This window comes from Azolla caroliniana, unplaced genomic scaffold (genome assembly GCF_043228905.1).
Source record: "Azolla caroliniana isolate FFs.n. ecotype wild unplaced genomic scaffold, voAzoCaro1.0.p SCAF_15, whole genome shotgun sequence".
Classification (NCBI taxonomy): Eukaryota; Viridiplantae; Streptophyta; class Polypodiopsida; order Salviniales; family Salviniaceae; genus Azolla; species Azolla caroliniana.
The window spans coordinates 18027024-18047448 of record NW_028230450.1 but is presented as its reverse complement, the minus strand read 5'-3'; the positions used below and the strand labels follow the sequence as shown (position 1 = coordinate 18047448).

General features: G+C 36.5%; 2 protein-coding genes across 2 annotated transcripts; one reads left to right on the top strand and one right to left on the bottom strand.

Moving 5' to 3' along the window:
- Positions 1–2757: 2757 nt before the first annotated feature.
- Positions 2758–4710, top strand: LOC147854886 (uncharacterized). The gene is made up of 2 exons (XM_087330846.1): positions 2758–3215; positions 4080–4710. The coding sequence occupies exons 1-2, from the start codon at positions 3042–3044 to the stop codon at positions 4620–4622; spliced, it is 717 nt and encodes a 238-aa protein (XP_087186972.1). The 5' UTR covers positions 2758–3041; the 3' UTR covers positions 4623–4710.
- A 1079-nt stretch (positions 4711–5789) lies between these two features.
- On the bottom strand, positions 5790–12572 carry PRL (Minichromosome maintenance (MCM2/3/5) family protein). The gene is made up of 15 exons (XM_087331244.1): positions 12451–12572; positions 12259–12326; positions 12094–12153; positions 10397–10623; positions 10082–10259; positions 9619–9741; positions 9453–9542; positions 9223–9365; positions 8644–8821; positions 8326–8517; positions 7886–8058; positions 7332–7535; positions 7052–7217; positions 6563–6784; positions 5790–6401 (listed from the first exon to the last, which is right to left on the bottom strand). The coding sequence occupies exons 1-15, from the start codon at positions 12479–12481 to the stop codon at positions 6297–6299; spliced, it is 2160 nt and encodes a 719-aa protein (XP_087187370.1). The 5' UTR covers positions 12482–12572; the 3' UTR covers positions 5790–6296.
- Positions 12573–20425: the final 7853 nt, after the last annotated feature.

The following is a 20425-nucleotide window of genomic DNA, read 5'->3' as shown; positions in this document are numbered from 1 at the left end:
AAGTTTATGTGAGATGGAATGAGCTCATTCTTGTGGAGACATGCAAAGTCTAAATTGATCATGCATGTAATTAATTTACTATTTAACGTACAATGGTTGAAAGTCTAAAGAGGGTGACTAAGTGCTTGTGTGTATTGGTTAGTGGAGCATACAATGGATGAAGAGTGTTTGCCATGAAGATCAAGACACTTGAATTCCATGAAGAGTGTTTGCCACAAGTTTGTTGACCACAATATCACAGTCTCAAAGTAGTCAAATAATGTGTCCAATGAAGATAACTAGGCCTAATATTTATAACCACACCTAAGGCCCCTAGGCAAGTTCACACTTGGCCCTTGTGGGTTGTCTCAATCCCTATGATTACAAGTAATCCTCTCTTCTTTACACTCTCGATTAACCCTCAAACTTTTATCCTTGTGTGTAGAATACTACGGTACGACTACCATGGAATAAATTGTGGTTATGCCCATAACACCTTGATAGGAAACCCTCCATATGTTTGTCTCTTACATTTATCTTTGCAAGCCCTATATAATTTCTTCCGCATTCGACGAAGATTTAAAGTGTTGAAACTAGCACCTAGTGCATATTATTCTTTATTGATGTTTGGGTTGCAAAAATTGTGATGATATGTATGTTCAACTTACCTTAAATCAGGTCTAGGGACATCATTACGTCTTCCGCAAATCCTTGAGGTTCATTAAATTCTATATTAGTGATGTGTTGGACTCTTTGATTGGTGAGGTTTTGCCAATAACAATATTAAGAGTGTTCATGGGCCTTGGTTGCATTAGGATCATTCCCCTATGTCATAAAGGTTTCTTCAAACACAAATCTATGCTCAATTCCGTGATTTTCATAGCCATGTAATGGTGTTGTTGGTTACATCAACGTGAAGAATAAGAAGTTCCCCTCTCCATCAAAAGGGTCCTATCAAAATTGAAACCAAGCTCCTTTTACATGTGTGTTCACTACTTGTGCCTAGATGGTGGTGCCCTCGAGTGGATAGTTGTGATTGTTGCATATGTGCTTATATATGACACTCTCCCACCACCATCTCTCTATTGCAAGATATTCTTGATTGTTAGAAGTGTAACTTAAAGGAGTTCTATATGATAGACATAATATTATATGCTATCACAGTATTTTCTAACATAGTTGGCGTGCACGTAATTTTTATTCCAAATGTTTAGTTTAGAAAAGATAAACAAGTTTGTCCCCCGACAAACCCATGTATGTACATAGTATAGGGAATATCAGATTCTAAGGCATATTTACTCATTGCATAGAATCTAGGATTAAAGTACAAGCAAAGGAATAAATGTAAGAATATTCAAAGTTTTTTTAAAATGGTGAGAATGGAAAAATATTAGAACACGCACTTAATGCGGGAATCTAGAAAGTTCCTTTCTTGGATTCTTACAGTTAGTACTATGTTGTAACAATATATTACATGCTAAATCACAATGTGTAGTAAAAGCATTGCCTCTATAAATCATAGAAATTGACTTTAGTCATCCCCCACCCATCACTATCTTGAAAACTTGTGCTCTAGCCTCTTATATACAAGTTACAACCTTAAGATTCTGAGCTATTTATCATTGTTATTAAATGAAGATTTCATATTTTTTGGTTCGATATCGTCCACAAGTACAGTTGGTAGATAAAAATGGCCTCCCAATCTTGGTTTCCTACAAAATATAGATATATGCATACACGGTCACAAGATGCTCATAAAGATGTCATCGTGGATCTATTTGTCGCAATCCAAGGGTGGAAAACGATTCTATTAGCTCCAAAAAAGTCAATTCCAACGCATATTTATTTTCTGATCTTAGGTGTCGTGGGACCCTTTATCCACTTAGAAGACAAAGATTATTGATACAATAACTCTAAATAAATTATAATCATCTTGGGCAATCAAATGCCCATGTCGAAATTATATGTAACCAACATGAATTCGACACACATCCCATAATTCCTTTATTTTGTGGATATTAGTATTACCCCTCTGAGGAATCTATCAATTAGAAATAACTTCTTTAAGAGTTTGAATGAGTGACTTAGATCCACGTTCACACATAAATTTTATCTTTTGACTATTAAAGTCATATTATCTGTTTTAGATATTATTACGAAACATATTCTTTGTGTATTCTTTGAAGCCTCATTTGGATATATTATAGATCAATGTAGCATTTATTAACTTTATGCATTTTGTGGGAGTGGACTATGATATGTATTTAATCATTATTTCCAACATAATTAAAGTGCTATTGCATTTTGTTCAATATACACTTATATTGGTTTCACATCGAAGTGATGAGGATATGTAATTCTAAACACTTAACAAGTAAAGTTTAATGCACATAATTGTTTTGTCTTTAATAGCATATTTCATGAAGTACATTGCAAATTTAACATTGTCTTAACGCATTCATCTCATATAACACCTTATGGAAACCTAGTCTTTTGTGCCAAGACAAAAGGTTTTGTGTGTGGTTTCCGTTTGTATCGGTATATGTTATGAAAGCAATTTAGAATTAGATGTCGTGTAAAGAATATTAAAGCATAGTGTTAAAGTTACACTATACTAGGAAATCAATGTGGATAATATGTATGTTATAAAAAACACTTTAAGAGGAACTTTATGTGATCTCACTATGCTCCCACTATGGATGTCTAAGAGTTTATTTTCTATATAAATTAAGAGATTATGTGATGTGATGGATGTGAAGAATAGGTTAGTGGGGTTAGTGTAAGTGGAAGAAGCACTTGACTAATGTAAGAATAATGAATCCATTATAAGTGATATTGTGATTCTTGTGTATGGGTTATTGTAGTGACTCTATGACTAGGATAGTTTACGTAAGTGTGGTAGAGAAAGAAGAGTGAGGTGTTTGGATTGTGTGAAGTTATCTATTTAGAAGTAAGTACCAAATTGAGATACAAAGGAGTGCAGATTGTGTGTTGTTGTGATAGGGTAGTGCCTTCATCAACTAAAGACAAGAGAGTTGTTGATAGTTCAGTAGTTAGAGAGTATGGCACACCAAGAGAATTTGGACATATTGGACTTGGTGTTGGCCCCTGCATCCATTGCTATATTGATTGCTTATCATGTGTTCCTATGTTATAAAGTGAGAAGTTGCCCAATGCAAACTGTCATGGGCATCAACCACAAAGCTAGGCGACTCTGGGTCTACGAGATGCTCATTGTTAGTATACTCTCCCTCCCTCCCTCTCAATCTAAATTTCCAAGTTACATAAGTTCTAATCTAGCCACATACATATATGAAACATGGGTATCTTAAAGAAGCCCACCTAACACATCTCATCCTATGGAAGACGCAATATAGAAGCATGTGTCCCAAAATTATCCCCATCTCATTCCGCGTCAAGTTACTTGCAAAATGCCTAATGAATAAGTTAGATGCATCTTCTTTTTCTAAAACGTATCATACATAGTATCACATATACACCAATAAAATATATCCTCTTCATGTGTGAATTCATGGCATTGCAATTTGTCTCAATGTTTCTATATGTCACGAAAATTTCAATACATTTTAGTTGGTTCTAGAAATAAAATAAAAGAGTTCAAAACAAGTAGATGTGAAGATTCCAAATTTTGTTGATTTTGGGTTAGTGAAATATTCAAGAACAAGGATTTGAGCTTAAATGCAACAACTCCATAAACATTGAACCTAGGGTATATTTCAACATAACTAGGGTATCTGTTGTCATGCATAACCCATCATGTAATGGACACTAGGGTTCATATTGGGACATGTGCCTGCTTTTCGGACAACATGATGCTTAATGTCAAACAATTGCACATCATCATAACATTAGCATTTAACTAACACTCTTAATGCATGTTTACTCTTGAAGCATTTAATGTTTATCCATCCTTGCTACCATCCACATTGACAGGTCAAGTCGACGTGTTTTCTTTTGGTAGGCCTAACAAGTAGCATAACAAAATATTCTATCTTGTTTAAGGGCAAAGTTTATTCCCCTAACCATCAATTTTAATTTTAAGATATATAATGATGTACATTTTTCTTTGACAAACATAGGAGAACCATAAGAAGAATGTATTAGCAGTACAAACACTACGGAACTCAATCATGGAGGCGACACTAATGGCAACTACCGCAGTGCTACTAACAGCAGCTCTAGCCACTTACTTGACATTTGCAAACACCATCAAACAACTATCACCTGTTAGAAATCAAGTACATGGAATTAGTGGTAGTGTATGTGGCACAGTCAAGGCAGTAACACTAATAGCAAGCTTGATGGCATCATTCCTTTGTCACACTCAATCCATTCGATACATTAACTATGTCAACTACATGATAAATGTCCCCATACTTCCAGATGGTGGAAGTGGAGCTCTCACACCTGAGTATATAGCTAGTCTCCTAGAGCGCTCCACCATATTCTATACAATGGGTGCTCGAAGCTTCTATGCATCTTTCCCACTTCTTTTCTGGATATTTGGTTCTGTCCCCATGTTCATCACCACCCTTGTCCTTGTCCATGTCCTCTACAACTCTGATTTTGTTGATCCTCCTCCTTCGCGCCTCATTATGAAGGAATTAGAAGTCCATGTATAACCACATGCTCATAGTCTTTCTTTGAACATGAGTAAAATCTTATCACTATCATCCTTGTGAAAATAGCATGGATGCAAAGTTTTAGATAGATGCACAATGTCTTTACAAATACCTTCAATTAGAATTATATACATTATCATATTTGCATGTTTTATTACCAAGTGTTTGTGAATTTGTCATAACTATTTATTTGTTTGAATTATGAACAAGATAAACCTTGTTTTTACTTCATAGCTTCATGACATGAAGTAAAAACAATAGTCTTGATCAAAACAAATGAAATTACAATGTCAAATCTATACAATAGTTAGGGACAAGATTATATTCTAATAGAACAGCTTGGCCACATGGATGTGTAATAGGTGCATGTCTACAAAGACCAAATACGAAATCTGATGTGTCCAAAAACATGTTTGCATCTTCCATATCCTCATGCTACAATCTAAGAAGTTGATATTACATGCTAAAGCATAATATGAAAGAAAAGACACTTAATATCAGGCAACCAACCTGCCTATAATTTTAGTACTCATAAAATCTTTAAAGATGTCATAAACGTATGGTTATGTGTATGTTAAAGTCTTCAGCAACATTATGGTTAGCTCTTGTATGAATATAACAGAGTTGCTTGGCTTTATAAATCACTTTCCCGAACCCAAATTGATACCACTACCTTAACGTAATGATAATAATGCAAGGGTATTGGTACAATAAGGGTAAAACTATGTAGGAAAACCTCATCACACAAAAAAAAATCAATTGATGGGTCTCATAGTTTTCTCCTTTAGAGTCTAAAGCGTCAGAAATTTTAAAATCCTATTATAAAATTCTAGAGTTTCCCCAAACCTATGGAAATGTTTTGTATTGTTTTCTTAATGTGTCGCCACCATTTTAGAAAGCTCTAAATTTACACACTACCATTAAACCTGTCGACGAAAAAAACCTGTAAAGAAATTTTGATTGATTTCTTATGTATCATAATCAAGCAGATTTCTAATGTAGTACTACCATTAAACCTGTCGACGAAAAAACCTGTAAAGAAAATTTGATTGATTTCGTATGTATCATAAACAAGCGGATTTCTAATGTAGTTTTGTTACTGGTTGGTACAAATATCACTTGCAAAAGTGAAAAGCATCCTAAATTGGTTTCACTGCATTCCACATCTTTCCAAAAAAAGAACCATTAACTTGGCCACCAAAAATATGTTATGGGTACAATCGGTTATTATGCGGAGACCTCGTACCCTAGAGGACATTGCAAGCTTCGGAATCTCTTATCATTTTTCAAACGGATTCTCATATAACATTTTTACTTCTTTCATAGAATTACAAAGATAGCATCGCATCCCTCAAGCTATCAGTCAATTTTTTGTAGAGCAACCTGATCCCTGTCTACTCAACAATGAAGAAGAAACAGAGGGGGGCATTTAAATATCTTTCTCACATGCAAACCAAGGAAACGTCCATCTCCAGTCCAGTTTGAAGGAATAACTGTTTGAAGGAATTTGCTTGAAACAAATACAGCATGAACATTCTTTTGCAAAGAGAGAAAGAGAGATTCCTCATAAAAACCAACTGTGAAGAGAGTGAGAGTGAGTGAGATTTATCCTGGAAATCATTTTTCATAAAAGCCCATCATCGCCATCGATTTTATCATCATCAAATCCAACCCTCAAGTATCGATGAAGTGTATGTCAAATGTGGATTGATCGATTTGCCACACATTGAGAGCAGCATATTCTTCTAGACACTCCTTCAGTTGGGCCTCAGTGTAAGCCTACAAGATAAAGGGATTCAAGTTATTGCCAGTTAGCTTGAGACCTCAGAAGACACATGAGTAACTTTCATAAAACAAAATTGCTAAAAGAAAAAGCACATGAGTAGCTTGAGACCTCAGAATGCAACTGAATATAAGTGAGTATAAACAACCATTCTCACCTTCCTTGAGATCCAGTTGAGTGCATGTCCATAGCTAACATCAAGAGTATTCTGCCTTGCAGCTTCATCCCTAATGATAGAGTATATGTCAGAGATCGCATCAAGACCACTCTTCTTCCGCTCATCTGTATACAAGGAGAATTTTGACATTTGCATGAGTCTCAAAGCCTCATCCACATCACTCTGCGCCACTGCTATTGAGAACCTTAACCTCGCGAGTGCCTGTTTTGACATAATGAACAAGTCACCAGGTCAGGAAAATTGCAGAAATCTTTAAAAGAGCCTGTGAACATAACTAAGGACATGAGTGTATGATAGTATGTATATATACCTCATAGACAAGGAGAATGCTCAAAAGAATATCTAAAATATATTTAGGATTAGTCACTACACAGTTTGAAATGTATTTCTAAACTACGCTGCATGGTTTTGAGATAGTCTTTTCTACCAGAAGTATACTTTATATATACCTTGCATACATGTACATACCTCTGATATTCGGAGAATGCTCAAAAGAGTTCGTGCTGTGGTATAAGAGTGAGGTGCAGCACTTTGTGCCTCTTCTTGTCTTAAAGCCGAATATGCTGTCGAAATATACTCTGTAAGATCCCGTGGAACCCATGGGATCACTTTTCTCGCAGCAGCAATGTAGGCTCTGGTGGTAGATTTTCATCAAATAAAACCAATGAGTCCAATAAGAAAATGATTTATGAAAATGACATTTTGACAATATAGGTTTGTACTCTCCTTATCCTACTATAGACTTTACCTTAGGATAGATGGTTCCAATGGTGCAAATCCAAGTGCTGGTGGCTCAGAATGTTGATGCACATGCAAGACATGTCTAGCCATTTCAAGGTCACCGTCCATGTCAGCTCGATCCAAGATTAACCACATCAAATCAAAACGAGAAAGTAAAGCTGATGGAAGGTTTATATTCTCTGCAGGAGTTCTTCGCATGTCATACCTCCCCCTATATATATTCACAACAGAAATTTCTCTTATATGCCAAACATAATGATAACTCTCAACATTTTGAAACTAGCTATAAAAACGCAAAAGGTAGTACAGAGAAAACAAATTGTGTCAAAGTTTTCAAACTACATATAGAAAGCGCAAAAATTAGTAGATGGAAATCTCATAAATATTGACAAGAACTGTAACATGATCCATTAAAATACTAACAGACATAGGAATTTATTTTTTCCTGAGTTAAAGGCTTTCGATTGCTAAAGTGATCATGCTTCTTTAACCACAATGACAGACTACTTTTAAACACGGATTCAAATGGGTACAAAAGAGAGAGTTCCGAAATAAGTATACCATGCAGGATTTGCGGCAGCTAATACTGCTGTTCGAGCATTAAGAGATGTTGTGATACCAGCTTTAGCAATACTGACAGTCTGCTGCTCCATCACCTCATGAATAGCAGTTCGATCTGACTCTTCCATCTTGTCAAATTCATCAATTGCACAGAGTCCCATGTCGGCTAATACCTATGAAAAAGTGATTTACAGTTTTTGTATCAAAGTATGTTCTGAGAGGCTTTAAATATGATTAGGTGTAGATTTGATGTAAAATGAATGCATCAAGCATTGTATCAACAATAATGTAAGATTTATGCAATCATCATACAGGAGAATCTATTTAGATCTATTGGGAGTTTAGCTTATGCCAAATTTGATTTAAAATGAACTTGTTCAGTAACGTTGAGTTTTATATTATGGCAATTAAGGGAGAATGACTTTGTAAGAATATCATACCAAAGCTCCTCCTTCAAGGACCATTTCACCAGTTACAGTATCCTTGTGGACAGCTGCAGTAAGACCAACCCCACTACTACCCCGGCCAGTGGTGTATACACCTCGAGGTGCAACATTCACCATATATTTTAGGAGCTGACTTTTAGCCACACCAGGGTCTCCCATCAAGCAAATGTGCAAATCTCCTCTAATCTGAAAATCCTCAAAATACATTAATGTATAAGCTTTGGGAGTATTCAAAAGCATGTTGCCTTTGGAAAATGTACTAGGCGGTATCCTAAAGTATTTTGCTCCCACAAGATCTATACATTTATTTACCTTCATTCCATCTGACAACTTCCGAGTTGGAGCACCTACTAAAAGGAGTAGCAATGCTTTTTTCACATCTTCGTGACCAAAAATCTCCGGTGCCAAAGATCTAGCAAGTCGGTTGTATGTATCTCCATCCTCTAAAAGTCTGTCGATTTTCTCTTGCTCATCACCAAGAATCACATATCTAAAAAACGGACAAAACAATTAGAAGGCTGAAATCACAAGATAAAAATTGAAGGGAAATAACTCTGAAATATTCTTTAAGTTTTTCTGGATTGCCCCAAATGACCCTAAGCATTCATTATTTCCCAAGTTCCCTTAGTCCTTGGTAAAACCCTGAAATAGCAGTTAATATGTGCTGTTTTAAAAGTTACACTGTCAATTCATCCCCTTTTTATCAATTATATGTGCTAACTGGGAAATTGTATGAACCATTCATCTCTTTTTTCTCTTTTAGAGGTTGACGAAGCATGTTTGGAGTAATAAAGAAAAGTCTGGTATGTGTGAAAGTAAGAAAATCTGAAGGAAATCTCAGAGATTTATCCAAATTTGCATCATATCATTCAGGCATGAAGATGAACATACTCTTCATATCTCTGTTTGAACTGTGTCACTGACATAGCTTCAAGATATGTGTCTGCGACAAGACCAGCTCGCATTGCCCTGAACCCTGTAAACGGAGTTGGCAAGAAAATCCCTGAGATCTCCACCATATCACCAGGCCCAACCTTCAATTCCATCAAAATTTTGCTTCAGAAGAGAATTAATGAAGATAGGTAAGATCGGTGAAAATGATGATTGATCAACATATAAACCTTGCGGGTAAGATCTCCTTGGATGTGAATAGTCATGGATCGAGGAATGTGTCCTTTTGGCACATGTTCAGATAGTTCCTGAATCTTTGCCTGTTTGGTTCATCAAATATAATTAGTACAGTCAACTCACATCTTTAAAAGCACAAGCATCAATGAGAAATGTTACCTCTTGGAACTTGAGGAATTTAGAAGCTCGAAGCTGCAAGATTAGTTGTCCTTTTGTGTTATTCGTTCGACAACGTGTGGAAGGACATTCCAGCAAAGGCATGAACGTTCGAGCAGTAACTTCCTGCAATTCCCATCAATCAAAATCAGATTGGCCAGTGTTGCAAAAGAAAAGTCTTCACATGATTCAAAAAATGTGTTGGAAATCATGAGATAGTAATACTTCATTTATATTTTTATTTTTGTGAAGAAATTCCCACATCAGAAGTCTTGCAAGCAGAAAGACCACAATTTTAAGGGAATGGTATGTATTATATATTTTAGTCAGAATTTATTCCCTTTATAAAATATTGCCAACCAAAAAAGATCTAGATTTGTGTTTTAGTGAATGATGGCAACTTTATCCTAAACATAAACGCTAATTCAATCGCAACAAAAGATACTAAAGATGGCAAAAATATTACCTGGTATATCTCGAACCCACATTCTTCACAGGTATACACAGCTACTTGCATCAAAGGTTTCACATCAGTGCAACGTGTAATGATTCCACGAACCTTCACTATTTGCCCAATGTGACAAGCTCGCACGTCACGCAATGCCTGTGGCTTTTCCTTCACAAATGCCTTGATATGAACCTCACTGAAAGCAAAACATTGTCATAGGAAGTAATGAGCTCACCACATTACAAAACAGGAAACAAATGATTGAGAATATGCAAGGAACATTCAAGAAATGATCAAAACAGAAAAAAATGTAAAACAAACATAGAAACATACAAGAAACGTTTGATTTCAGGAGGCATTTTCTGTAGTGGGTCAGCTGTATCAGCATTGTCTGCAGTGTCATCAAGACGTTGTCTCATGAGTATGTCATAGTCATCATCCCCAGCGAATGCCTCCGTCGGTTCCGGAAGAATTTCATCCACAGCTTCGGCGAGAAGGCCAAGGTAACGTCGAGCATTGCTTCGAACTCGATCAGTTAAACCTTCATCTATTTCATTGAACTGTACAAAAAATTTGTTATTTAGACAAACATGAGCAAAATGCTAGAGTTTTTTATTGCAATGAGCATGGTTAATTCACACAAAATTCATGTACAAGGCTCTTAAGAGTTTGATTTGATCACCTTGAGCTTAAGACTCGACAGCTATCTAGAGGCCTAGAGGCATAGACGCATCACATACTATGATCAAGCCTAAGTTCTTTTAGAATCCATCATGGATTACATGTTGTCATGATGATTATCATTAAAATGAAAGAGATTCACAATCAGACGGAGTTGGTTTACTACCACAGCTCACTCCACATGATTTATCAAATTATCTTTGACCTTCCAGATGGAAACAGGCTGAAACACATGGTATGTATAGAAAAACCCCGTCTTTCCAGACTGATAAGAATGTCTTCATTAACTGGAGCATTGTGAATTTTGACCATTTAGAATACAACATATTCTGAATCTAGATGCAGAATTTTCCAATTGAAGTACCTGATGATTTCCTAGAGGAGAACTTCTTTCAAATACATTGTATTGGTAACGCACATTTTGATCTTAATATATAGACTACTTATGTCAAGCCTAGATGGGGAATTTATGATTGCAAACACTGTGATTTCCTGAATCACACAGTATGTCCCAAAACTCATTTATGTTATTGGTGTCGTGAACTGACCCAGAACTAGACATGCTTCATCAGGAAATCACCCTAACTCCATTTACTATATATATAAAATGTATTCACTATCTTCTAATCACCTTGTTAAGCATTTATGCATGTAAGATACTCCACTAATGAATCCTCCCCTTCCTTCGTTGACTTCTAAAAGACCTGTTACGCATGTGTGCCAATTGCATGCTCCACTAATAAGACCTACCCTGGCCTGCATTAACTCTTAGTTATCTACTCTTGCAATAATCGTCATTATCCAGGTAACGATCTCCCCTTGATTGGCTTACTTTAACCTTCACTAACTCTTAATTAGATAATTGTTTATGGTATACATGTAACACTCTCCCTCCTAAGGAACTCCTAGTTCCCTAGTGATCCATTATGCACATGACATCTACCCTCTAATTACCTATTCTAGCATTCAGTAACTATAGAATTGCCTAGTCAAGAGAGATAATGCAACCCCCCTAATGAACCTATTCTAGATTCACTTAATCTTGAATCTCACAGTTCAGTGTGCATGCAAATAACATACTTTCCCTGATGGGCCTACTCCAGCATCCATTAGCTCTTGAATTACCCAGTTATGCACACAGCAAACTCTCCTTAATAGGTTTATTTTATCCTTTCATTAACTTCTAATTACATAATTATGCCTGCATGCGCATAGAATCCTCTATCATTCATAACCTCCTGAATTATCTAGACACAAGTGTATGGACAAAACATGCATTGAGAAACCCCTTACGACTACTAAAGGTGAAATGATATTGTATGTGAAGAGAGAACAGGAAAAAGTCTTACGCTTTTCAGATCATCCAGCTCCAGGTCTACCGAACGCAGCTTCCTGTTGGCCACTTGTTGCTGTGAAGATAGAAACAAAACGGTAAGCCTTCGCTAGGAAGAAAGCAGCAAGAAAAATATTTTATTTTTTTTAAAAAACTGGCAGAGAATTGCGAAGGAGCGAACCAAAATATCCATGTATTTGGCTTGGCCATTGTCTGCGACGAAGTTTCTGAGGAAATCCTTCAACAGATCTGCAAGGAAACGGGAAAAAAAAAAGAAAAAGAAAGGATGAGTCGGCGAGGACGAGGATGAGGGATCGACAGGAAGAAGGAAAGGAAGAATAAGAGAAAAACGATAGAAAAAATGATCGACGACCTTTGTCAGCTCTGAAATCGTGCTTCGGCATGGCGATGGAGAGCTCGCTGCGTCTGCGTTTCTCTGTCTGTATCTGTGTGTAGTACTGTCTGTGTGTGTGTGGAGAAAGCAGGGGGAGACCAGGAGCAGGCGCGATTTCCTCTTTTTGGCGGGAAAATACGTTTTGGCGGGAAAGCTATGGGAAGGCTATGTACATATATGTACAGTATGAACCATACGTACGTAATATACTCGAATGCATTTGCCAAACCACCTCTTCTCATACGAATGTAAACGAATGCGTACTTTATCAAAACATTCTTTATGTTTTTCTTTTTCTTTACACTTTTTACCATAGTAACCATACGTGTATTTATCATTCGCGAATGTTTCACACATTCGCGTATGAAAAACACTTTAAAAGAATGATCAATACCATACTTTTCGATTAACTATTTATTATGAGGTAAATAAGCCTAAAAAAATTTTAAATGGGGGAAAAACAAAAAAAAAAAACTGACGAATGTTTTAATAGCATTCGCATTCGTTTCCAACGTAGGAAAACGAATGTAATGCTAGACGAACATGAATTTTACTTTAAATTTCTTACCTTATAATAATTTACCGTATAATAAGTAATGAATAGAAAACTATGGTATTTACCATACATACTTCGAGGGTGTTTACCATACTGAACCATACGTGCATTTCTCATTCGTGAATGCTTCCATCATTCGCATATGGTACTTTTGAATTCATTATTTATTATAAGGTAAAAAGTGTTAAAAACACGCATGCGTGTTCATTCGTATGAAAAAAAAGAATGTTTGCCAATGCATTCGAGTATATTACGTATTATGCGGGGAGCTTTTGTTTTCTCTCTCTCTAAGCAAAGCCACATGGTACCTAGAAATGGGGAGGGGTTAAGGAGGCGAGACTCTCTTTGTTTTTTTTTATCGTGATCAGCTTACCTTAGTGGTAAGTCATTTACACTATTAGCACTACATCTTGTGTCGGAAACCCAACTTTCTCACCTCTCTATTATTCCATAGATATCTCTTATTGAATTAGCACTACATCTTGTGTTCGAAACCCAACTTTCTCACCTCTCTATTACTCTATAAATATATCTTATTTCAATAGATGCCACTGTAGAATGTAGGGGTTGACCACTTGGTCTCCATTGGGCAAGTCTCTCTCTCTCTCTCTCTCTCTCTCTCTCTCTCTCTCAGGGATTGGCAACAGTTCAGTTTAGGCTTAGCCAGTTTTGCCTTATCCAAGCCAAACCGGTTAAGCCTAAACCGTTTAGGGGTTCTCAAACTTGAACCAAACCAAACCAAACTAATCCCTAAACCGGTTTGTGAATTGGTTTGGGACAAAACAACAATTTGTTACGTGACTTATGCATTGGTAGCTAAGGGAGGTAGAGAGAGAGAGAGAGAGACAGGAGAGAGACAGGAATTTGTAGCGCATCATTTATGTCACAAGTTTAGAATGAACATTTTTCATGTTATTAGGAAAGGTATCAGTTACAAAAGATATATACATACGCATATTTTTAGCATAAAAAATGTATTATATTAACCCAATTGTTGGAAAAAGAAGATTAAGATTAAAGCATCCCTTCCTTAAAAACATGACCCCTTTATCCTCTAATTCAACTTTTACAAGTTTTCAAACTTAGAAGTTGGTAATCTTAACAAAATTTGACCACCTCGCTTGCTAAAACTTTCACACTTTGGAAAGTTGGGACTCTTAATAACAATATACTGCTTGGAAAATTTTGGTAGGAAATAGTATTTATGAATGCTAATTGATTATGAACATTCTTGTTCTATAATACCGACCATATGTGAATCTTACCTGAAGGCTGAAGGCGTGTAGGCTGCATGCAACAGGAGGTCGTTGTCTTGTACTATGTACTACATCTCTCTCTCTTTTTTGGGTGAAAATGCACAATTATATTAATAAATGTGTGTAAAAAACACTACTTACAACGGAGTATGGTCACCCACGAACTACACTATATGGGTAGTGGAACATGTTGAATTGCCAATAGGCAAGACGAACACTCCACTGAGGAAAGAATTTCCACTTGCTCCAATAAATAAATTTGTCACATTAGTACTCCCTTCAACTTTCGTAGATATGCTTTCACTCCGTGTCTACCATTGAATACAAAAGCGTTGCACGTGTTCCAATTATGACACAATCCCTAATATCTTAGAAATAGAAAAACGATCTCCATCTCTGATTTTGGCTCAACCTATGTAAATTGTGCAACCACCCACTATCTAGATAAAACTTGCCAAATTTGAGAAATGTAACTCCAAATGTGACAATCAATCAGATATTGTATAAATCGATGAGTACTACCTTCCATTTGAACTGTGCAAAAAAAACAATTACCCATTGGTCGTCAATGACGCTTTAGAGCTAATCCCAAAGGCAATCCTCCAATCAAAACTCTCCAAATAAAGACCTTTGCTACAAGTGGCAATTTAGAATGCCAACGACATTGTAAGATCTGCCACCACCCATGATCAGATTTGTGTATTTTCCATTCTTCTTCAGCCTTAGATGATAGCCACCCAAGAGACTCAACATAGCAATGATACAAAAGATTAGCGGTCACTTGTAACAACAACGTTTGACCCTGTAAACACCAATCAATCCACAATTGTTCTCCTATTTGTAGAATTAAGGGACCTTGCATCAATGCAATATTTTGTAGTTGTTGCCAAATAAATCCATAATTAGGCAGGATGCCCAATAATTGTCGGGCTTCGACAAATTCCAAAATTCATTGAGATGGAGCCTCGACTATATCTCCCACCTCTTTGATCCCCAAACAATTAATTTGAGAGCATAGTCTCTCCTTTCATGGCCAACATAATAACCGAGAAGACATAAGTAACTCTTTTTGCAAAGAATTACAATGCTCTCTGCTAGATGATGGTTTCCATACACATAACAATAGTGCTTCTTGTCATGAAGTAACCAAGTGTTGAACACATGAAGAGCCCGAAATCCTAAGTGAAATACATTCATTTAGTAATTGTCACCATGAAGCCTTAATCGTTGTCCTCCCATGTGTTAAACCCTTGTTCTCAATGAAACATTGAAAAATAGATATCCACAGTTGTGAGTTTGAGCACATGTCTTGTAATAATGAAATTCTACAAGCCATCATATGCATAGATAAGTTCAATATTCGAGCTCCCCCCAAGAGTTTAAGAGTCACTAGATGATCCCACGCAACCCAAGTGATTCCCATCTTATCCCGCTTCTTCCACAACAAATAACAAAGAGGTTGCAAAACAAAATGCAAAGCCTTCTTTGTCCATGGGAATAATGGCAAGTAATATAATGTCGTGGGTTCCATAATCCATTGTACAATCTTCAAGCATACATGAAATGGCCAAGATTGTGACTTCCAATACGTGAACTTATCCCTCAACTTACTAGACATCCATTCAATCAATTGACCATTTGTAACATTCATTCCTAATGGATAGCCCAAGTGTTGAAAAATAGAGCCTTTCTTCACCACGGATCCTTGCCATCCAAAACATTCAAAATCCCTTTCAGTACTTGATATGAGACTAGCCTCCCTCTCCCTCCCTCCCTCCCTCCCTCTATCTCACACACACGCACATTTGTTTGGAGAGTCATGAATCGTCACTTTGTACTATGCAAGCTCCCTCAGACCTCTCCCTCTCCCTCTCTCACACAGACACACATTTGTGTGGAGACTCATAAATCGTCACTGTGTAGAGACTCACAAGTCATCACTCTATACTACGCAAGCTCCCTCAAACCTGTGTGTGTGTGTGTGTGTGTGTGTGTGTGTGTGTGTGACAAAACACACAATTATATTAAAAAATGTGTGTGGAAAACATTGCCTACTTATAATGGGTGTCACAATACTATGGAGTGAATATGGTCGCCCACTAACTTCTAACTGCATGGGTAGTGGAACATTTTGAATTGCTAGTAGGCAATAAGACCAACACTCTAGTAAAAAAATATTGTCACATTAGTACTCTTTTCAAAATTTGTAGATATGCTTCAATTCCATTGCCTATCATCAAATACAAAAGCACTCCGCAATTCCTAATTATGACACAATCCCCAATATCATAGAAATAGGAAACAATCTCCAACTTTGATTTTGAGTCAACTTGTGCGAATTGTGCAATTGCTTGCCGTCAAATACAAAAACATTGTGCATATCCCAACTATGATGCAATCCTCAATACCTCATAAATAGGAAACGATCTCCATATCTGATTTTGGGTCAACTTGTGCAATTTGTGCGAACACTCACTGTCTTTGCGTCAAATAACACAATGATAAAACTTGCCAATTTTGAGGAATATAACTCTAAATGTGACATTGTACGAAACGATGAGGATTATCTTCCGTTTGAACAATGCAAAAGAAGCAATTGCTCGTTGTTAATCCACTTCACTTTATAGATAATCCCAAAGGCAAACCCCCAATCAAAACTCTCCAAATGAAGACCTTTGCTACAAGTGGCAATTTAGAATGCCAACTACATTTAAGATCTACCATCATCCATGATCAAAGTTATGTATTTCCATTTTTCTTTGTCCTTTGATGATAGTCAACGAACTCAACGGAGCAATGATACAAAATATTAGTAGTCACTTGTAAAAACAATGTCTTACCTCATACACACCATTCAATCCATGTCTATTCCTCTATGTGTGTATATTATCTTTCACCCGAACAATGCAAAGGAAGCAATTATCTTTACTATTCCATGTTGCTTTATAGTTAATCCCAACGGCAAAACACTCCAAATGAAAACCAACACTCAACAAAATTCAAAATTCATTGGGACCAACACTCAACTATATCTACCATCTCTTTGACCTCAAAAGGAAAGAGGGGATTGAATTGAAAGCACATGGATCACATAAGATTGTGAGTTGAGCATATCATATATTCTTGAGAGTGCCCAATTCCTTTTCTCACGCTACTCTTTAACCATGCCCTCGTGGAGGGTTTTCCACCACCATAGACCATGAACACAGTGGTCCATATACATAAGGGAGGGGACCCCATGGACCCCTCATTTGCAAGTGACTACTAATATTTTGTATCATTGCTATGTTGAGTCTCTTTGATGGCTATCATCGAATGCCAAAAAAAAATGGAAAATACATCACAACTTTGATCATGGATGATGGCAAATCTTTAAATGTAGTTGTCATCCTAAATTGCCACTTGTAGCAAAGGTATTCATTTAGAGACTTTGATTGGGAGAGAGAGAGAAAGAGAGAGCCCATATGGATGTAGATCAATTGGTAAGGTTGCCCAATGGAGACCAAGTGGTCATGGGTTCAACCCCTACATTCCACAGTGGCATCTAGTGAAATAGAGATATATATGAAGTATATAATAGAGAGGTGAGGAAATTGGGTTTGAACCCAAGACACGATGCTTGTAGTGTTAGCTAATTACGAAAAAGAAAAGAAAAGAGAGAGAGAGAGTATTTACCCATTCATCGAAAATAAAAATAAAATAGAACTTAAGCTAAAGAGAGAGAACAATTAATATAATTATTGTGGGGATTGTTTCCTTGAGTGGGAACACTTGGAAATGTTCCTCTACCTTTGTATGGAGAGCAACAAGATTGTAATGGTGGTTTCTACATATAATTAATACAACCTTGTGGTTTGAAAAAGAACTCATATTAACAATTAAGTGGAATATCACAATATCATATCATTGAATGTGATGGTTGTTTCTCCCTACACATATATGCATACGAGAAGGTGGGTACACACTTATGACAAGAGTTGGTGGGTTTTAATGCACATATGACCCACCACTTATATGTTCTCACATATGGTTCAACATTGTTGCATCGACAAATAAGGTTGTCATAATGGACATTGATGTCGAGAATTTGGTGTACCATTGACCAATAAATCTACACTTCCTTTGATGTCAAATTTTGTACTTTGCACTATTAGGATATGCACCAAGAAGGGTATGTTTTAAACATCGAATACGAGCAATGCATATCAATTTTTTTATCTTTTTATTGCTATGAACTCGCCTTGTTGAGAAACTATTTGAGCTATCAACTTGGGATCATACATTCAAATCCTCACATTAACACCTTTTTCTTTCATCACATATACCACTTCCCCTGATCTATGCACAATATCAAGTATCAATTTGATGATCTAATAATCATTGCCATAACTATCTCAACCATGTCTTCATTGCTCTCTCTCTCTCTCTAATAAAACCTATCTCTTTCTAGTTTGCTTTCTTTCAAATAAAAATATTAAGAGATTCAAGATGAAGATCACAATATTTCTTCTTGCTCTCTTTCTCCTCTAAAAAAGGTCATTTGAGAGTCGTGATTGAGAGAAAATCTCATTAAAGAGACGCATACATCTCTATAATAATACTCCCTCTCTAGATGGGATTACAATCTCTCTCTAGAGTGGTTTATAATCTCCACACTTGGGTACATTTAGACAATACATCTCACTGAATTTACCTTTGTTTTCCATCACCTTGCATTCGCTTACCTATCGACAATTCAAATTATGCTACCTAATTCTTCAGGGGAAAGTCTTTGAACAAACACATACCTTATATTCATTTCTCATTGTGCTGCTATGTTTTCATTACATTTCTGACAAAGCCCATTGTATAACCCCATTGTAGCATTTACGTGGATTATGTAGATTATGTTACGTAGAGATGGAGGATGAGTATCACTTTACATGCAAGTGTGTAACTTATGTTAAGATAAGTGCAAAATACCAAGACATACTAGGACCCTCTCAAAACTATTAGATACCCGTGATTTAAAGAAACAGGGCAGATATATCCTAGAGCCAAAACAACATAGAGAGAATGAGCTACAAAATGCTAACCATAACCTTTCTAATATTCACCAACATGTAACCAATGAAATTTTCCAAGTACAGGTGAGGACGATAAGCGTGGACGCACCTACACCACTCAACCTCTCTCTCGATGAAGCAGAAAACCAAAGAACAACCAATTTCCCTCGGATGTCGGGACTCAAAGTCACTCGTGTAGAAGCAATTAAGAAGAGAAGGGGACATGAATTACACCACTTAGAAGCTATAGTTGGGAGATCTTTCATAGTGGAACCACAAACCACACCCACATCGAAACCATTTGACATCCTGCTCCTTTTCAAGAAACTTGGATGGAAATGAAACGAGGTCTAGCACATAGACACGTTCTTTATAGAACATGTTACACGATAACACCTTTTGTTGTACAATGCTAGAACTATTTTATCTATGTTTATTTGATTTTTATTTTCGATGATTGGGTGCAAAATTGGTCTTTAGAGATGTTAATCAATCAATCAATCAATCTCTCTCTCTCTCTCTCTCTCTCTCTCTTGTGGATATAACCAAGAACAGGCGAGGGAAGAAGGGAGTACTGGGCGAATTACAACAAAATCATCTTTCTCTCTCTCTCTTTTATCGTAATTAGCTTACCCTAGTGGTAAGTTGTTACACTATTAGTACACTATCTTGGGTTTGAAACCCAATTTGTCACCTCTCTATGACTCCATATATATATATATATATATATTAAATTAACTTACCCTAATGGTAAGTCATCAGACTACTAGCATGTGCATATTAGGTTCGAAACCCAATTTCTCACCTCTATGACTTCATAGATCTCTCTCTTTCTCTCTCTCTCTCTTTTAAATTAGCTTTACCATACTAGTACATCATTACACTACGAACTTAATTTCTCACCTCTCTATGACTCCATAGATGATATCTCTCTCACTATCTCTTAAATTAGCTTACCCTGGTGGTAAGTCATTACACTATGATCGGAAACCCAATTATCTTACCTCTCTACTAGTCCATAAATATCTCTTATTTCACTAGATAGCCACTTAGGTTTGAAAACCCAATTATTTTACCTCTCTACTAGTCCATAGATA

Coding starts and splice junctions, on each gene's coding strand:
- LOC147854886 (XM_087330846.1), top strand. CDS start 3,042: ATGGCACACCAAGAGAATTTGGACATATTGGACTTGGTGTTGGCCCCT. Junction 3,216..4,079: donor GGGTCTACGAGATGCTCATT/GTTAGTATACTC, acceptor TGACAAACATAG/GAGAACCATAAGAAGAATGT.
- PRL (XM_087331244.1), bottom strand. CDS start 12,481: ATGCCGAAGCACGATTTCAGAGCTGACAAAG. Junction 8,822..9,222: donor TTCAAACAGAGATATGAAGA/GTATGTTCATCT, acceptor TCCGTTTTTTAG/ATATGTGATTCTTGGTGATG. Junction 8,059..8,325: donor TCCTTGAAGGAGGAGCTTTG/GTATGATATTCT, acceptor ACTTTTTCATAG/GTATTAGCCGACATGGGACT.